The sequence below is a fragment of the Acipenser ruthenus genome, chromosome 18, assembly GCF_902713425.1.
Source record: "Acipenser ruthenus chromosome 18, fAciRut3.2 maternal haplotype, whole genome shotgun sequence".
Lineage (NCBI taxonomy): Eukaryota > Metazoa > Chordata > Actinopteri > Acipenseriformes > Acipenseridae > Acipenser > Acipenser ruthenus.
Genome location: NC_081206.1, coordinates 7,389,788 through 7,406,721, shown reverse-complemented (window position 1 = coordinate 7,406,721; position 16,934 = coordinate 7,389,788). Strand labels below are relative to the sequence as shown.

The 16,934-nt window shown below is 38.4% G+C and overlaps 1 protein-coding gene across 3 annotated transcripts in view; it reads left to right on the top strand.

The window, feature by feature from the left end:
• LOC117423377 (TOX high mobility group box family member 2-like) overlaps positions 1 to 16,934 on the top strand; it is a 96,447-nt gene that overhangs the window by 38,237 nt on the left and 41,276 nt on the right. For 2 of the 3 annotated variants that reach the window (XM_058991070.1, XM_058991068.1), the window contains exons 2-3: positions 6,582 to 6,677; positions 15,674 to 15,733. In XM_058991070.1, the coding sequence (XP_058847053.1) occupies positions 6,582 to 6,677; positions 15,674 to 15,733 (156 nt within the window). The remainder of the gene's footprint in view (positions 1 to 6,581; positions 6,678 to 15,673; positions 15,734 to 16,934) is intronic. The other variant, XM_058991069.1, reaches the window with a different exon arrangement.

The following is a 16,934-nucleotide window of genomic DNA, read 5'->3' as shown; positions in this document are numbered from 1 at the left end:
AACAGTGACAATACTTAGCAGCAACTTGGCTTTAAGGTTAACATACATGCCTATGATATTCCATTGGAAAAGGTTTTTGGAAAAAGCAGGATAAAATCATGACAAGAGGCAAACTTTGCTTATTTATCATGATAGACCAGTTGCTGTTGTTCTGCTGAGCTTTATAGTTTCTCCTGCTGTGTACAGAACCCCATGTGTGTTTGAAATACTGTATGTGTTAACTTGTGGAGGTAATGAGATTGTAGACAGCTGGATCCTCAAGAACAGGCATGGAATGGAACCTGCTCTTTACGTGCTACGTGAATCAGCAGCCTTATCTATTGAGCAGAGCACAGGAGAGGTTTCATTAAGTAAGGGTTGTTGTCTGTTCAGTTGCAGTCTGTCTGCTTCAGCTCTCAATACCCTGTTGCCTGGGTTGTACTCAGGTCTCCAGTGCTATTTAGTGGATGACTGCTTATGGGCTGGCCCCACAGTGGAATTGTCATTGACAATTTATATTGGGCACACTTACTTCACCTTAAGTTGTAATGCTACGGGCATCCACTCAAAGAAGGGTGTGTGGGAGAGTGTGTGTTGGTGGTGGTGGGGGGGTATGATGCATTGATACAGAGGCTACTTTTAGCCACTGGGAAGGTATGCAGCCTCATAAATCACCAGTCCATTGTAGATAATTCTGTCCTCTGTTTACACGTTTTCCATAGTTTCAGTTTTTGTTGATGTTCAAGTCAACAGCAATAGTAATTTACAGCGTCATTCAACACAAAACATCTGCTTTGAAATCCCATGTTACAGACAGGCAGGAACACCCTTTAAATGCTGGAGAAAAGCAGTCGTCTCAGCCTTCAAATTCAGCACTGATAAACTGATGTCTGCCACATTTACTTGGTGCATCAGGCCAAACGTAGCAGCACAGTTTTAAGGATATCTTTCTGGCATGTACCATTCACTTGCAAAGCCTTATGTGAAGATGGCTTTAAGGAGTGTATTGCTGTTACATCTGCAAGATACTGTTATTTTAAACCAATGAACATGTTATCAAAAAATAATTCTGCATGACTGATAGTTTTACCTCAGTATGTGTGCTCAAATGCGTAAGGTTATGGATTCAGAGTGGATCTTACGGCATCACAAGGTCCACTCAACAAGCGAAGATTTCTGCAATCCCATCACGCTGCACTTTCGGAGTAAATTGGTTGTTTCCATGCGACCTCATTAATATGAGCAGTGGATTGTACGAGACACAACAAGAAGTAGCCATATTAAGCTATTATCACTCACACTGTTCTAATTCCCCACTCTGTGAGATGGTAGACGCCTCCCGTAGTGTAGCTCAGAAAGCCTGTGTGTGTTAGTGACAGCCAGGGATGGCGTTTGTGTTGCTGTCTCTATTTCAATGTCCATGTTCCCCTTTGCTAATCCTCCAGACATGCTCAGCCCAGTGCATGTTATGGCTGCCAATGGCTGCCACTGTGGAGATGTATACTTGATGTATTGATCAACCAATGTACTAACAGCCTTTTTTGTGGGAAATCATTTGTGCTGTGCCACTCACTGGTGTTATGAGATCTTTCAAATACTATCAGATCCCTTGACAGCCTACCTCCTTCTGGCATGTTAGAATACCCATCTCCACTGCAGAGCTGCATAACACACGGGATGCAAGACAGGTAAAACCTTGCCTGCAAACCGCTTTCGTCTATAAGCAGAATTCATTATCCTTTATTATTTCAACTAACACAGGATGGGATTCATAGCCGCCAGGAATTAAATAAAGAGGGAGTAAATTACTCTTAAAGCTCAGCTGTCACTTTCCGACTTGTGATTCGGCTATCTTATTCACAGCCGTAGTGCTTTTGTTGTTGGTGAAAAACAACATGAATTTAAAATTGTGCATGAGATGACAGATAGATATCATTGATAGACAGAGAGTAAGAAAACAAAATGAAACAGATTTAGAAAAAAAAAAAGATTCCGATACTGCACGGATAAGAGAAAGACACGTGCAGTATCAGGAAGGGAAACAGAGAGAGATATAACAAGATGATGTTCATGCAAGTGTAGAGCAATTATCTATGAGTCTGTAATAAACAGAATTACTGTTATGCATTCTTTATGAAATAAACTAAATTTTCTTTTCGGATCAAAGCACACACAGTAAAAGATTGTATTGTATTAAGGCAAGTAATATAAAAGTACTAGCTTATTTTAAGCTATAACCTTTCTAAAGCAGCCAATGATGTACAGTGTTAATTAAACATTCTAGCTACCTGATATACCTTAACATATAAACACAAGAGGACTGTGTATTTAAACTGGGTTGCAGTTGAAACTGTCTCAAAACTAAGATTTGCCCGTGGGATGTTACAATATCAAAATCCAGCTTTCTCAATCCTGAATATTATTACCACCGTAAATACACTAGAATTTCACACAAACCGAAGTTGTAACTGATCAACTTCATCTGTAATTATAAACAGACCCATTCTAATTAGGATTGAGACATCATTTAATAAATTGCACCTTGGTATACTTGCATTGAATTGACCTGATTATTGCTTGAAAAGCCTGTTTAAAACACGGAGGCTGCTCAAGCAACCAGAAAGGATTGTGTTTACCCTGAATTCAGGCCGTACAATTACTCTACCTCATGCCCAGAAGCAGAGCCAAAGATCAAGCATACAGCAGTGTGAAAGCAGGAGGAAAGCTGAACTGCTTCCCAACAAGCAGCCCCAGGGCCACGCTTAGGCCCTGTAGCTTCTTTGTAGATGAACCCAAAGCCCTTTTAAATCGACTGATTGGACGGCCTCCTTAACAGCTCCAACATATCATTCGTTACAGCAGCAAAGGGAATGCATTTACATCTGGGGATATATCAGAGGCTTATTCTACCAAACAAACTGAGTTAGTGTTGTGAGGCTTTGAATTGAACACAATGTTTAGAATGGGTCCTGTGAAGCACGGTGGCCCCCTGACCTGGGTGTAAGGAAATCTGTCTTGGCCTATAAGCTGGGGTTTGTAAACTATATGAACATAATATAGATTTTTTTATTTAACATGATGTAATCAAATAAACTACAAAATGATATCGCAAAAGTCTATCGGAAGCCATAATAGTGGTACAACAGTATTTCATGTTAGATTTTGAAATGTCACATTTTTCAGTTTTTGAAATTGTATGGAAAACTACAAAGCGGTGTGTAATTCAATATGTTAACGTAACATTATTCAGTAGGTTTCATTCGATTTTATGAAGCAAAATGAGTTAATTCTATAGGATGATGCAAAACGTTTGGCTATAGCTGTACATTTTTTAGCTTTTGAAAATATATAACTACCAGGGAGAAAATAAACAATTGTTTCCATAGGGAGCTGTGACAGAGGAACACACTTTGTTAGAAACACCTACAGTAGTAGGATGCCTGGATGTTCCCAGTGCTCCCCATTAGCTTGCACCACAGATTTCCTGTGTAATTACCTCAAAATGTTTGGTGCATCTCCCCAAATAACCTTTACGGTAATATAATACCCACTGTGTGTATAACACGCATGACTGAGCAGCTTGGGTTACTTGTTACTTTTGTATAACATACACCTCTTACAATGTACGTGCCCTGTATATAACCCAAGCAGACATTCTCTTTAGAATTGTTATTGAGGTGCAGATTCCCGTTGTGGATATGTGTAAGTGTGTTTGCATTGAGTTATTAAATGGCATGTGTTGCCTGTTGGTCTAAGCCTGAGTGATAGTGAGAAGGGCTGGCAGACAGTGCTGGATGGAATTACAGGTGTCTTACATGTGTTAACTGAGTGGCAATCCTACAACGCCTGAGGAGATCCCGCTAGTAAATTCTCGTGTGGATCAACCCAAATACAATTTCCATAAGTAATTATATCACTTTGTACCGCGGCAAGATTTGCTGTGTGATGAAATGGGAATTGGAGGTGGGCCAGAATCAGACAGCAGTCTTAAACACACCCTATTTCCTGGAATTCATGTAACAGCTTTTTTTTGGGAATAACGTGAGTACTGAAGAGCCTGTCTGGTCCTTTATTACAAGTCCTGACCTCTCATTGCGTGTTTGCTGTGTCAAAGATGCCGGAAAAAGGCTCTTTGAAGAAAAAGATGTGTTGGATGCAGTTTGCAAATGGATTTCTTATTTGGTTTGTAATTGTCCACTTGGCCTTTTGAACTGGCCACTTGGCATGAGTCTTTGCTGCGGCGTTTCTAAACTTACTCTTCTGTAATATTACACCCTGTACATGCATTTAAATGTGTACTATTTGATGGATAATTAATTGCTATTATGATCATAGAAATGTGTGCGTTTGAGAGCTCCTTCATTTCTATCCATTTTAATTTGTAACCTTACATCATGGATTAAGCATAATGTTATCAAGATACATTTGATAAAATGAAAATATATAAAAATACACTCAGTACATACATACAAACATACATACATGTCTCTCTCTCTCTCTCTCTCTCTCTCTCTCTCTCTCTCTCTCTCGCTCTCTCTCTACTTATAAGCAACAGAAAGTCAAAATGAAGGACAGTTGGTATATATAAAATATCTTAAGAAATGATCAGAATTATAGCTAAACGTTATAAGCCTGATCCATTTAGAAACTGTAAGCCAGCTGCTTTTAAGAGTCATCTACTGTTCCTATACTTTCTACACTTTGGGAGGCTAACTGACTGGGGTCAAAAGCCATTCAAACAAAGAAAGGCTTGATTTCTATTTAACAGTAAGAAGGGAAGAGTGTTCTACATTATAATAAAGGGGTCATTATTTTCAGAAATGATAATGGAGCCATTTTGGTTAACCCGTGAAAGCAACAAAATACCAGTGACGGATCACATGCAGAAAATGGCCAGTACGCAGCCAGAGTGTAAGCATCCCAGGGGTGTCTTACTTTCAAAGACATCTGCTCAGTGCCAGCACTAAGTGCAAGGGCTATTAAATATAGTGCTGTGGAGAGCTTGTTGACCGAGTCAGGCTAATGTATCATGGTTCCCGTGCACCACTTACTGTGGCAAACCTAGTGTACAGATTGTAGTGATGGTAGTTTTAAATGGATATTCTAGAATGAATCAACACTTTTGAACGAGAACCTGTGTGTCGCAGTAGACCACGCAAGAAATTTTGGGAAACTGAATGTAAAAATCAATGCAAGGATGTTTTGTGCAAGGCATGCATCCTTATCCTTGTACCATCCTTGCATTATCACCTGCTTGATCGATGCGATCGTGGTATTTTATGGGTATGGGTGGTTGTTCTTTCTCTGTGTGTAGCACAGCGCGGGTCAGCTGCTTGTGGGTATCTTGAAAATGCATTTCCTGGAAGAACCGAAATACATCTCCATCATTTCATTAATGCCAATTACCACAAGCATGTGACTGACTAGAACCAAGCAGCAGAGAGGCTATTCATTGGATAGCTGAAACTTTCTCACCTCAGTCAGATGTGACCCCCTGCACAGCACACTCTTCAGATGTTTCTTGTGTTTGCATATCTACCTTAGTGTATTTCAACTGTCTAATTCCATGCACTTTCGTTTAAAAGCTTATTCTATTGGACTTCAAAGAAGAAGCACATTTTAGTAGCTTTCAATGGTCAAGAGGACAACACAGCACCAACTGTCTCCAAAAGCATTTCATAAGATCCTATACAGTAGGTGATGAATGGGTCAGTTGTAGACAGTATTAACATAATATAAATCATGTTTTGGTCAAATTAGAGGAGAAAATACTGTAACATAATTTTACTGTAACCACTCCAGTGTGAAATGTTTTTAGAATGTCACTTAATTGATATCCGAGCACTGGAAAAGACATATAGCAAAAAAAAAAAAAAAAAAAAAAAAAGAGACGAAATAAGTATATCAATATATTCACAAATCAGACATTCGATTAGCTGAGATGGACTTGCTGGTGTATAATATAAGCAAAGGCAGGCCTAGACTCGCACACTTACAATCCATGCCCCTGCAATGACAAAAACTGTGGGCTTTAGTCTTTCTTTCTTGGTTGAATGCAGGGTTGTTTGCTAGAAATGCTTCAGCTGTGTTTGGACTAAAATATTGGCTAGTAGAGATACAGAAAATGGCAATTGTCCGCAGAGTGGGGCTGTTAAGCTCTTACACACAATTTAACTTTCACAAGATAAAAATACATAGAAACATGCTTATAAGGTCCAGCTAAAGGCAGTTTACTGAACAATATATACACATTAACTGTACATGAATTATTAAACATGGTCATTGCAGCTACAGATACACAGTGATAGGGAGTTTAAAATAGTAACAGTAATAAAGGTTTTTTTTTTTTTTTTAAACGCACCTTTAAGACAACATTTGAATTGGTCTTGTAAACAATACAGAACAGAGACACGAGGTGGAAGTTAACCTGATGGTTAGGCATCATCGGATCTTACAAGCATAGGATCCTCTGACTATGAAGTCAAGACCCCAGTCTCATATTTTTTTTCTTGATCGCTGGCTACACATTCGGTGCTCATGAAAACCAAGCGCCCGAAAGAACTGGAGACTGAAGCCCTCTCTTTCTCTTTCTCTTTCCACAGAACAGATACAGCACAGGCGAGCGCGGTGTTAGGCTCCTCCACGGCACGCTGCCAATGTGCCCCAACCCTGGCGGGAAAAGACTGCCCTCTACCAGGGTGAGAAAGTAGTTAAGTTCCCATGCCTATTAGCCATGGAGCCTTAAAGCACCACTGGATTGTGCCAAACTGGTGGTTTTGTGGTTGTGAACTAGCCTGAGACCGCCAAGCTTAGTGCACTCCAGCTCTTCCCCCAATCTAAATGCTGTTCTCGATTTTAGATAGAGCTCCCCTTAACAATGCTGCTCCAGACAGCTTCCCACCAAGAGTCTAATTTTAATTGTTCTTCTCACCCACATAAACCAACACTGGTGACATCACATAAGTTCTGGAAATCCCACCTCCTGTCTGGTTGCTTGGTTTGTTATCAGTAATATCTTTAAACACATATCTCAAGATCTGTCATATAAAAACAAACAAGGGCTAGACAGCCCTAGACAAGGGACAAGGTAAGGGCTTGGGTAAGAACCGTTGAAGACATTGTTTTATGAATTACTTTCTAGTGTTGAATCCCCACACAGAACTGATTTTTTACCTTTTTCGACATATTTTGTTGTGTTTTTTAAGCTGCTTCGGCAAGCTTAGACTAACATACCATCTACAGTATGCCCTCCCATTGAGCCTTTCTTTCTGATTGAATTAAGGGAAATTTCCTAGAGAGGATTCAACTGTCGCTTTGAAACTGAACAGTATATTTCCTAGAAATTAAATGCCAAATTTGCTCAAATATATAGCTCTCAGTAACTTGCAGTAGGTTCACACACCAGCTGAATCACTCTGCTGCATTATATGTATTTATTCTTCAAGCCTGGTCTAAGAGGTTCTGTCGTAACAGGTGCACCCCTATATATACAATTAAATCCAACATGGGTTTGTAAACTTACTGACAGTAAAACTCCAGCCTGAATCCGCTTTTTCATTATTGCTTATAACTTCAAACCCAAGATTTCACTGAATTGCGAATTGAAAAGTAAAATGGAAACACACAGTATGTTCAACACAATTATCTACCTGACAACCCGTTGAAAAGTTGTTTATTTTGTATAACTGCAAGCTGCAAAATCACGACACCTCTGTATCTTCTTTTGTTTTTAGCTTGTTTTTTGGCTGCAGTGTTACACAGCCGTTGAACTGTTTTATAATCACATGCCAGAAACACAAAGCTTTCTAAAAATATAACAATAAACATGTCTGCTACCTTTACTGTAATGATTTATATTTGACACTGTTTCATATAACTGAACTGCACACTTTTTTATTCTGTGAAGAAAGCAACAGAACTGTAGATTGCATTAAGATAACCAATTATATGCTAGAGGAAACCAGACCTTTTTTCCATTGCTGTTATCAGATGCTGTGGTGAGCACAGGCAATGCACAGTAACTCGTAGCCCTATTACATTCTCTCTGGCTCTTATCGCTGTATCTGTGTTTACCATATTCAGTTAAAAGTGGGTTCTTTTCTGCATCCGCTCTCCTGCCAAAATAACCTCAATCGACTCATGCAGCTTTGCAAAGGTGTTCACAGTTGCTGCTTGAATGACTGCAGTATAAGAATCAAGAGGTTTAATTATAAGCAGACTTTGTTTGTTTTTGCATAAGTCCTAAAATATGTCAGTCTAGTTGCAATTTTCCACATATTTTCTTCCCAGCAAACCTGACAAAGTAGTTTGAGACATGCAAATCTGCCGAGTGCCCAGCCTAATATTTAACAGGAAGTGTCTTCTCAGTATGGTTTAGAGGCACATTCTTGTACCTTGTGGCTGGCAGTTTGTGCAGAAGGTGTGACTTAATATGGGGGAGTCACCTCAAGCCCATTCACACTGTTTTGTGCTGTAATCTTTACAACATTTTCAATATCAGCTAATGCTGCATTCTTCACACATTGATGCTACTGTTTCTTTTTAAACTTAATTGTGATCAGTATTATTATTATTTACAAGGAACAGGCGCTATTTTTTTTATTTATTGCTTAGCAGATGCCCTTATCCTGGACGACTTACAATTGTTACAAGATATCACATTATTTTTACATACAATTACATTATTTTTACATACAAATACATTATTTTTACATACAATTACCCATTTATACAGTTGGGCTTTTACTGGAGCAATCTAGGTAAAGTACCCTGCTCAAGGGTACAGCAGCAGTGTCCCCCACCTGGGATTGAAGCCACGACCCTCCAGTCAAGAGTCCAGAGCCCTAACCACTACTCCACACTGCTGCCCACTATTATAAGGGGATGATGGGGTAGTGATATGCTTTTAGGACATACAAATATTTCAGCAACAATAAGCTGGCAGAAATCACTAAACTCACTTTGACAGAGGAACTTACTTAATGATTGCCAAATGCAATTGTGTTGAGCCTCAAAATAAATGTTGACAGAATGGAAGACTGTCAGATAATTTACGAATATGATATATAAATCGACAAGCTTTGTGTAATGTAGGTTTGCAGAGTGTAGATGGACCTGGCAGCAGGTTGTCCCAGTGTGATATTGGAATGTTATATAGACTGGTTTCATGATGCAGATGGAGATACTGTAATAGTAGAGGGCTGGCCCAGAGGGAGAAGACTTGTTTTATACTGACCAGACTGAAAACATCAGAATACAATAAGAAAACTATTGTAGTTTTTTTGATGATCTCCAGACTGATATAGGAACCGCTCAACAACTGGTCGATTGTCGTCTATGGGGGTGTTAGCATGTTATTTCCAGTGAACAAACTGCAAAATGCACCTTTAAAACCTCAATTTTAACAGCTTAGCGATGTGCTTCCGGTCAAAATTGAAGCCCGGAATGAATAGCTAAAAATCAAGAAACCAAGGAAAAGAAACTGCCTTATGTCGTGTGACATCAATATTTCATGAGTACCATTTTGCACAGAACCACTGAGGAGTGACTATTACTTCTGCTACATAAGATTGTTTTTTATAAAACAGAGTTAGTAGCTTTTAAAGTCATAAGGAAATAATTAATTAATATACAGGCAAAATCTGAGCCAGACAAAAAGAATATTGGGCCTAGCTCTCCAGTTTAAAGACATTTGTTACGCTATGTGATAGGTTGAGAGTGCAGCACACCGAATAAATAAAAAATGAATAGCATAAAAAAAAGCACAATATCTAAAAAAAGAGTATTGGGATTCTGTGTTCAATTCAATCAAAGGCAATTATTGCAAACAATATTTTGGCTCCCAAAAAGATAGCTAATATGAAGTAGAAATAATAGTACAGAAACCACCTGAACCCTCATACTGCGAGTTGTGTATTTGTGTATGTTGTAGTATACTGCAAGCCCCATACTGCTTTTGGGCCATCCTGCAACAAGGCTAAACGTTGATACCACTATCTCAGAAGAACATTGGAACCGTCTTGTTTACAGCACCCTAAAGTGAGGAAAAAGATCTAGCGCAGCCCTTAAGTCACTGTGTGTTGGGGAGATCTATCCATGTAAATCGTGCCCAGTCATTTTATCTGTGGTTTTCATTTTTACTTTTTATACCAACAAATGCAAAGCTGGTGAGGAAATGGCTCTACTCTCTATTAGCGCATTTTAAATACTGCATGAGTCCCAGATTCACTTAGTACTGTATTACTTCCACTCTGTGGGTATATTATTGTAAAAATGCGGCTTGTTTATCACAAGGCATGACCTAGTTCTTACCAGCTTCTCCCATCGCGACAATGTGTGTAATCTCAAACTGCAGTCCCCTCTGAACAATTACAATGCAGAGCAATCCAAATGGAGGTGTTTGTAGAAAACAACATGTGTGTAATTAAGGCCTAATGAGCCCTTGTCTGTGAGGAATGTGCAATTAGATTTGGAATAGAAAAAATCTGCTTGAATGCCAGGGATGCTTAAAAGGAGCGTGGATGAAAGATACTGTTGCTGTGAATACAGAATAATGGGAATGCTAATAGTGCACATGCCTGGATAGGAGGTGGGGATAGGGGGATGTATGTGATTGGGGTTGTCAGGCATGTTTCTTGCTTCTCTAAAGCACCTGTGTTCGAAACCAAGGACCTCCTACTATGTTTGGAGGCTGTAAACTGTTACCTACACTCTTCTCAGTCAATAATGTTCAGCTCAAAATCATTATTTTTTTTTTATTTTTATTTTTTTACAGCAACTCTGAGTAAGTACTTCTCATTAAAAACAGTAACCGACGTGGGTCGATAGGAAGTTTAAATAGGTTTACCCTGGCTAAAGTCTTTCATTTTAAAAGTTGTACTGTATTTAATGTCTTTGTTTTTCGAGTTAGTGTGTTCTCTCATTTTCCTCTTCCGTTGAACAGCTTCTTCACACTTTCTTACCTCAAAAGTAGCAACAGGTGTCTGCCGACATATAAAATTGGAATATAACTACCAGTGACTTTGAATCTGAAAAGTAAAAATAAAAAACACAACAAAAGCTACTTCATTAAACATGACCCTGTGGACTGTGTTTGTCTGTGTGCCGTAGATATACATAGGATTGTTTTCTGCTTAACACTGACCGTTATTGAAAAACACAAAGTTAAGTTAAGTAGATTTTAATCAATTTCATGGAATTAGGAGCCAGGGTATAGTGGTCGCCTTGTCAAGATGCCATTTTGTGAGAGGCAGGTTATACTGTGTCGGGTGGTGATCAAATAAATGTCATATTTGATGTATTCTAATGTCACAACGTGACTTGGTGTGAAACATTCTTACTGAGGATAGTTTGATCTGAAACCAACACGTTACCGAAATCTTTTTATTCACCCGCAACTGATAAAAAATACACTTGTGAATATTATTTATGATTTTGTAAGAACATCAAAAGAAGGCGTCTCATATATTTTGATCAGATTTTACCAGCAATGTGCAATATTCTTCACTTTAATTTGAATTTTTATTAAAAAAACACAGTTTTGCAAGTTTAAAAAAAAAACGTTTTGGAGTTTATTCGCTAACCTTTAAAAACATTTATAGACATAGTTCTATAAATAAATCGTTCTTTGTGAACAGAGTTGTACATTACGTTTCGCATTAACATTTTTTTTTCACAAAAAATGCCCTTAGTTCACGCAAAGTATGTAAATTGTATTTATTTGTTTGTTTGTTTGTTTGTTTGCTAGCCCCTGGTTATCTCCCCAGAATGTCCAATGATGTTCCATCACCACAGCAATTCCTATTTTTCCTGAGCTGGGACTCGATGCATTGTTTGTGTCTCAAAGGAAAGCTTAGAGGGTAGGCTTCAGTAGTGTATGGTGGCACAGTGCTGGGAGTGAGCTGCTTGTGTATCTGAAACTGGAATCTCAATGTGAGCATGCCGCAGTGAAACCACACTTGTCGTGGCTTCAGCTTTATGCAAACAGAGCTATTTATATCTTTAGCTCTCTGCTTTTATTTTTGTAAAAACCAAGTGTGCTCTATGGTGTAAGAATATGCATCAGTTGCGAACAAATGGCTCTTTGTTATCACTGCAATGTTTTTCTTTCTTTCTTTTTATTTTCATAGCTGTCATACCTACTTTAGATATGATTCCTATTAAACATGTCAACTGCCCCTCTGCAGTTTTTATTCATGCTTTTAATTTACATCGACTTGATAACATACAGTATAGTACATCTAAGTTATTTCGGTTTACTATGTGCTTGCTTTCTGTAGTAAATACCTAAAGCTGTTTTCTCAAGCACATTTATCGGGTGCTTGACTTTCAGTTAAAAACAGTGTTTTAGCAAGACGTGGCTAAATGCAAATACTGCATGTCCAGTGCGTATCTGTGACTGAAGAAATTGAAGAACAAGACTTTCCTGTGTTTAACAGATTGGATTTTGGTTAGCCAAGTCTACATTTTTGAACAGGCCTGCACTGTAGATGTGTAAAACAATAAACATGCTTTATAAATATAGAACAAAAAACAATTCCCGTTGAGAAATGAAGAACCCCGGGCTCTAAATGGTTAATGCTCATGTGTTCCGTTTCTAGCTCACGAACCCAAATCCCTTAAATCTTTTGAACAGCCGAGCAGGGATTTTACACACATGATTATTGTTAGATCTTTCACGTTCCACTCTTCCGAAAGGTACTGTACAGTAGGTCTTTAATTCTTTGGTGTCTCGTTTCTCTTTCCTGTCTGTGTGTTGGGAAATCAGAAAGACCTCATCAGATATAGATTATGTCAGATTGAACTGACTTACTTCTATAAAGAACCTTGGCTGATCAAGCTTAGGTAACATATATCTATGGCAGGCAACTGAAGAGCAGCTCCTGGAAGTAAAAGCAACACAGACTTAACAGAGACTTCTCAATACATGAAAAGACTGTTAGCTGTTTACACTGTACATTTCACGAATTCCCGTTGGCATTTATTTTACTACGATAGGGAATTGTGTAGAATTTTAATTAAGACGTCACTCTTGAAGTTGTTAGTGATAGATTACATGGGGGACACGACTTGCAATGCTGTAGTATCTGGTTTTCATTTAGGTTACATCATTTAGTGTGAACCACCCCTGTGGACATGACCACCCTGCATGCCTGGAAGCGAGAGGCTTCTGATTGGCTGAGTACACTGACGGACAAGAAGTCTCAAGGTGGCATCAATGATTATATGAATATGTCTCTTTCGCAGAAGCAACTGGCAGACCTACATGATCCAATTAGTGTAACTGTGTTGATGTAATGGCCGTAAAAAGGTTTGAGCGATGTGTTAATGTTAAATATTTATCTAGGGGACTTAACTCAATGTTTTCTTTGACATTCAGATTGTGCAAAACAGAGGTTGCTGAGAACAAAATAGCATTTAACAAACATGAGCCCAACTCTGAACTTTATAAAATATACTACTGAGACCTCGACTAACACAGAGAATTAAAAAAGGCAGTTTAATACAGTTAAACAGTGACGGAATGACTATGTATTCAGAAGTATCACAACGTGTTGGGTTGGGTTATTTCAAAGTCGTTTTTTTTATGTGAATCACGACCATTTTGTAAAAACAAAAGTGTTAGAATGTATATTTTTTATAGCCTGTCTACATCACATTTTTATAACTTTTTTTTTGTTCATGTGAAAATAAAAATGAATTACAATCAAGCATTACTGTGATGTAGCCAATTACACCCCTTTTCATCTGTTTAAAAGATTGGAGCTGCTGGTTTGCCTTAATTGAAATGCTTAACAGATGCATGCAATGTGTGAATAAGGCTGTTTATCTAAATTCCCTATGCAAATGAGGCTGTTTCATTTGGCACAGTGTATGCTGTTCATCCCTAGACACTCTGATAGCCCTTGTCCACTGGCACATCCGACCGTGAGGGTTTATGCCCGAATTTCTGACAATTTGAAACAAATGGAAATAAACCGGGGGTCCAGTACACTTAACTCACACACTCAAAAACACACAATTCTACCACATTTCTCATCCTTGACCTTTATTATATTAATATAAAGAAAAATGCGGAAAATAAAACAATTCTAAAGTTATTTTCAAAAATATAGTCAAACAAAATACTGTACAGGTGTACCATACATATAACTACGGCTCTCGTTGCACTCACATAAATACCTTTCTCACTGTGTTACAGATATGTTCTGTAAGAGTCCCAGCAATGTTCTAGAACAGTGACTTAACTGGTATGTCTTTAGGGGTTTCCTCTAGTAGTATATAGATTGTAAAAATTAAAAAGGAATACAAATCTTCATTTAGATAGATACAAATCAGATGTATTTATAGCCTACATTTTGCATATGTAACTTGCATGCTTGGCTTTTCATTTGCATGTACATACAGTATTTTCACTGCTTATTCATTGTGTATTAGCTTTTATTCTCCTAGAGTGAACCAATCAGAGAGCATCCCAGTAAGGATATTGTGCAGTAAAGTCCCAGGAACCAACACGCCTATAAAAATGAAAGCACAAAGTAAACTTCTGAAGTGAATATATTAATTAAAATGTTTCATTAAAATGAACCCTGACTTGTAATAACCCATGCTCACCACTAGAGGCTACTGGCTGTGTCAATTTCAATCCCTTGCCTATTGTCCAAATGGTACCAAGGTTTTCTATTTAGGTGCTTGTGATCTTAGTATTCTTGAGGGACCTCAGCAGTTTTTCTGTGCTTTCTCAAGCAGAGGCAAGACTGGCAATTGTGCTAAATTGTGTGGTGGTTTCGTAAGGTTTATAGTATTTGGGGCTGCATTGCTTCCAACCCAAGACCACCGTGCATGAATGGCATGAATTATCCTGATGGGGCACCTAGCTCACAACCTAGCTTCTTTGAAATGAATTCTGTTGATCTCATCCCGCTGTTTGTCCACATTACAAAACCGCCTATCGCAATGAAGCACTGCAATAGTAAATGGAATAAAACTGCACCTGTTCCCCGGGTTACCAAGGAGAATTAAACATTTCAAGTCCAGTATTGCAGCTTGAGCATAATTATCCTACCATAATATACAGTGTTGCCTGCTTTTCTGTGGTAGCTTTAGTTTAGTTCATATATTTAGACTTTACATTGTTGTTTTCTTTGAATGGTGTTGTACAGACTAAAACATACAGGGGCTTTTGGGATTGGGAAACCTGACTTGAAATGAGCCCAGCATGTCACAGCTGTCCTCAACACCTATATGCTACACTCTTTCACACATACACCAAAACTGATTCCCCGTCATGTTTTCTCACCCCAGGCTGCAAGTTTAGCCGCTGCTGTTCTGTTTGTCAGTGTGTGAAAGTGTTAGAACTGCTCAGTCCTCTTGCCTTGTTTCACCTTCAAGTGCTGTAAAGCAGACCCTGGCATGATTAGTGCTCCAGCTTAACTAGCCTTAGCGGCTGCTCATGTGAAAGACATGATACCGTTGCCCCCAGCGCGGCCCTGTTGGGAAAACTACTGTTCATTATCTGACCTGACCAACCTAATTAGATCTCATTCTAATGAACTGTAATTACTGACATCTATAAGAGCATTTGAGGTTGAAAGGATGAGACAAAAGTAATTGGATTCATGCTTTTAGTCTAGTTTTTTTCTTTTTTTTTACCCAATCCACTGAGTGTCATTTTTGTTTTTTTTTCTATTTTCAGTTTGATGGTGACAACATGTACTTGAATGAAAATAACCAGGAGTTTCTTTCTCCCAACCAGGTGAGTGATATAACTTCCAAACAGTCTTTTAAAACAGATTCGTGAACAGTGTTGTAGAATAATAATACAAAATCATTCTTGATACCCACATTCACAATTGTGTCTCAGTACTTTTTGAAGGGCTGCTGTATTGCATGCTGTAAACCAGAACTGCAGCTGCCATAACACTTTTAATGGGGTTCAGAGTCACCATGGGCGGTCAGGTTAGTATACAAGGTGTTTAAATTATTCTGTGGGGATACAAGTCCACAACGTCATTTCTTTTGAGACAGCAGTAATCTGTAATTATACGAAAAATCTGCTGTATCAGAGTGTATCAGATCCGCTGTCTTGCCTATCATGACTGAAACTGACCTGCAACAGAAATAGGTGGAAAATAATAGAAATACCTGTTTTTGGCCTGCATATTTTTTTTACAACATTTAGACAACATTTGAAACTCTAATTACCCCCAAACAGGAAAATGACACTTTTATATGCAGTATTGCCTAATGTGTGTGTTACATTGAAAGAGTAGTCAGAACTCAGTAACGGTGGTTCCATTAATTGCACCGGAGCTTGTCGTATTGTCAGTACAGGCAGCATTCCTTCCATGCAAGGCCACGTAGCATCTATCTCAGAGCCCTGGAATATCAGCTTTTAGGGCGCTAAAAAGAATAAAGTGAGTATTGATATTTTAAGTAAGTAATGGATCATTAGAGGAAGTAGGCATTTGAAAAATTGCAAAACTAAGATTTCTCTTTAACATTTCCACTTAAATTAACAGAGCCATTTTCCTTCAGGGGGGTCTGCCCCTTAATTTCTTTTCCAATCGTTTCCTCATTCAAATACAGATAGAGAAAGAAACAATCCAATAAATAACGATATAACCCCGGGATAAAAGCCACTTCATTTATAACATGTGCATCCCTGACATCTCTTTGCTTTAATAATAAGGCAAATAAATGAATCCCAGACAATTTTGCTCGCATTCAGTCCTAGACTTTTAAAGGAAGTGAAAAAATAACAGTCAGGCAGTTAAGATCTGTGTTACAAGAAAAGCAGGCAACACTGTATTTTACTTATCAGTCCCATTGTATATACACCTATCATTATTTATGCACTGATGCATTTTAAAGAGACGAGGCAATTACTGTGTGATTGCTGTTTAATTACTTAGCATTTCATCACACTTATAATGCGCCATTTCTGCTTAAACATT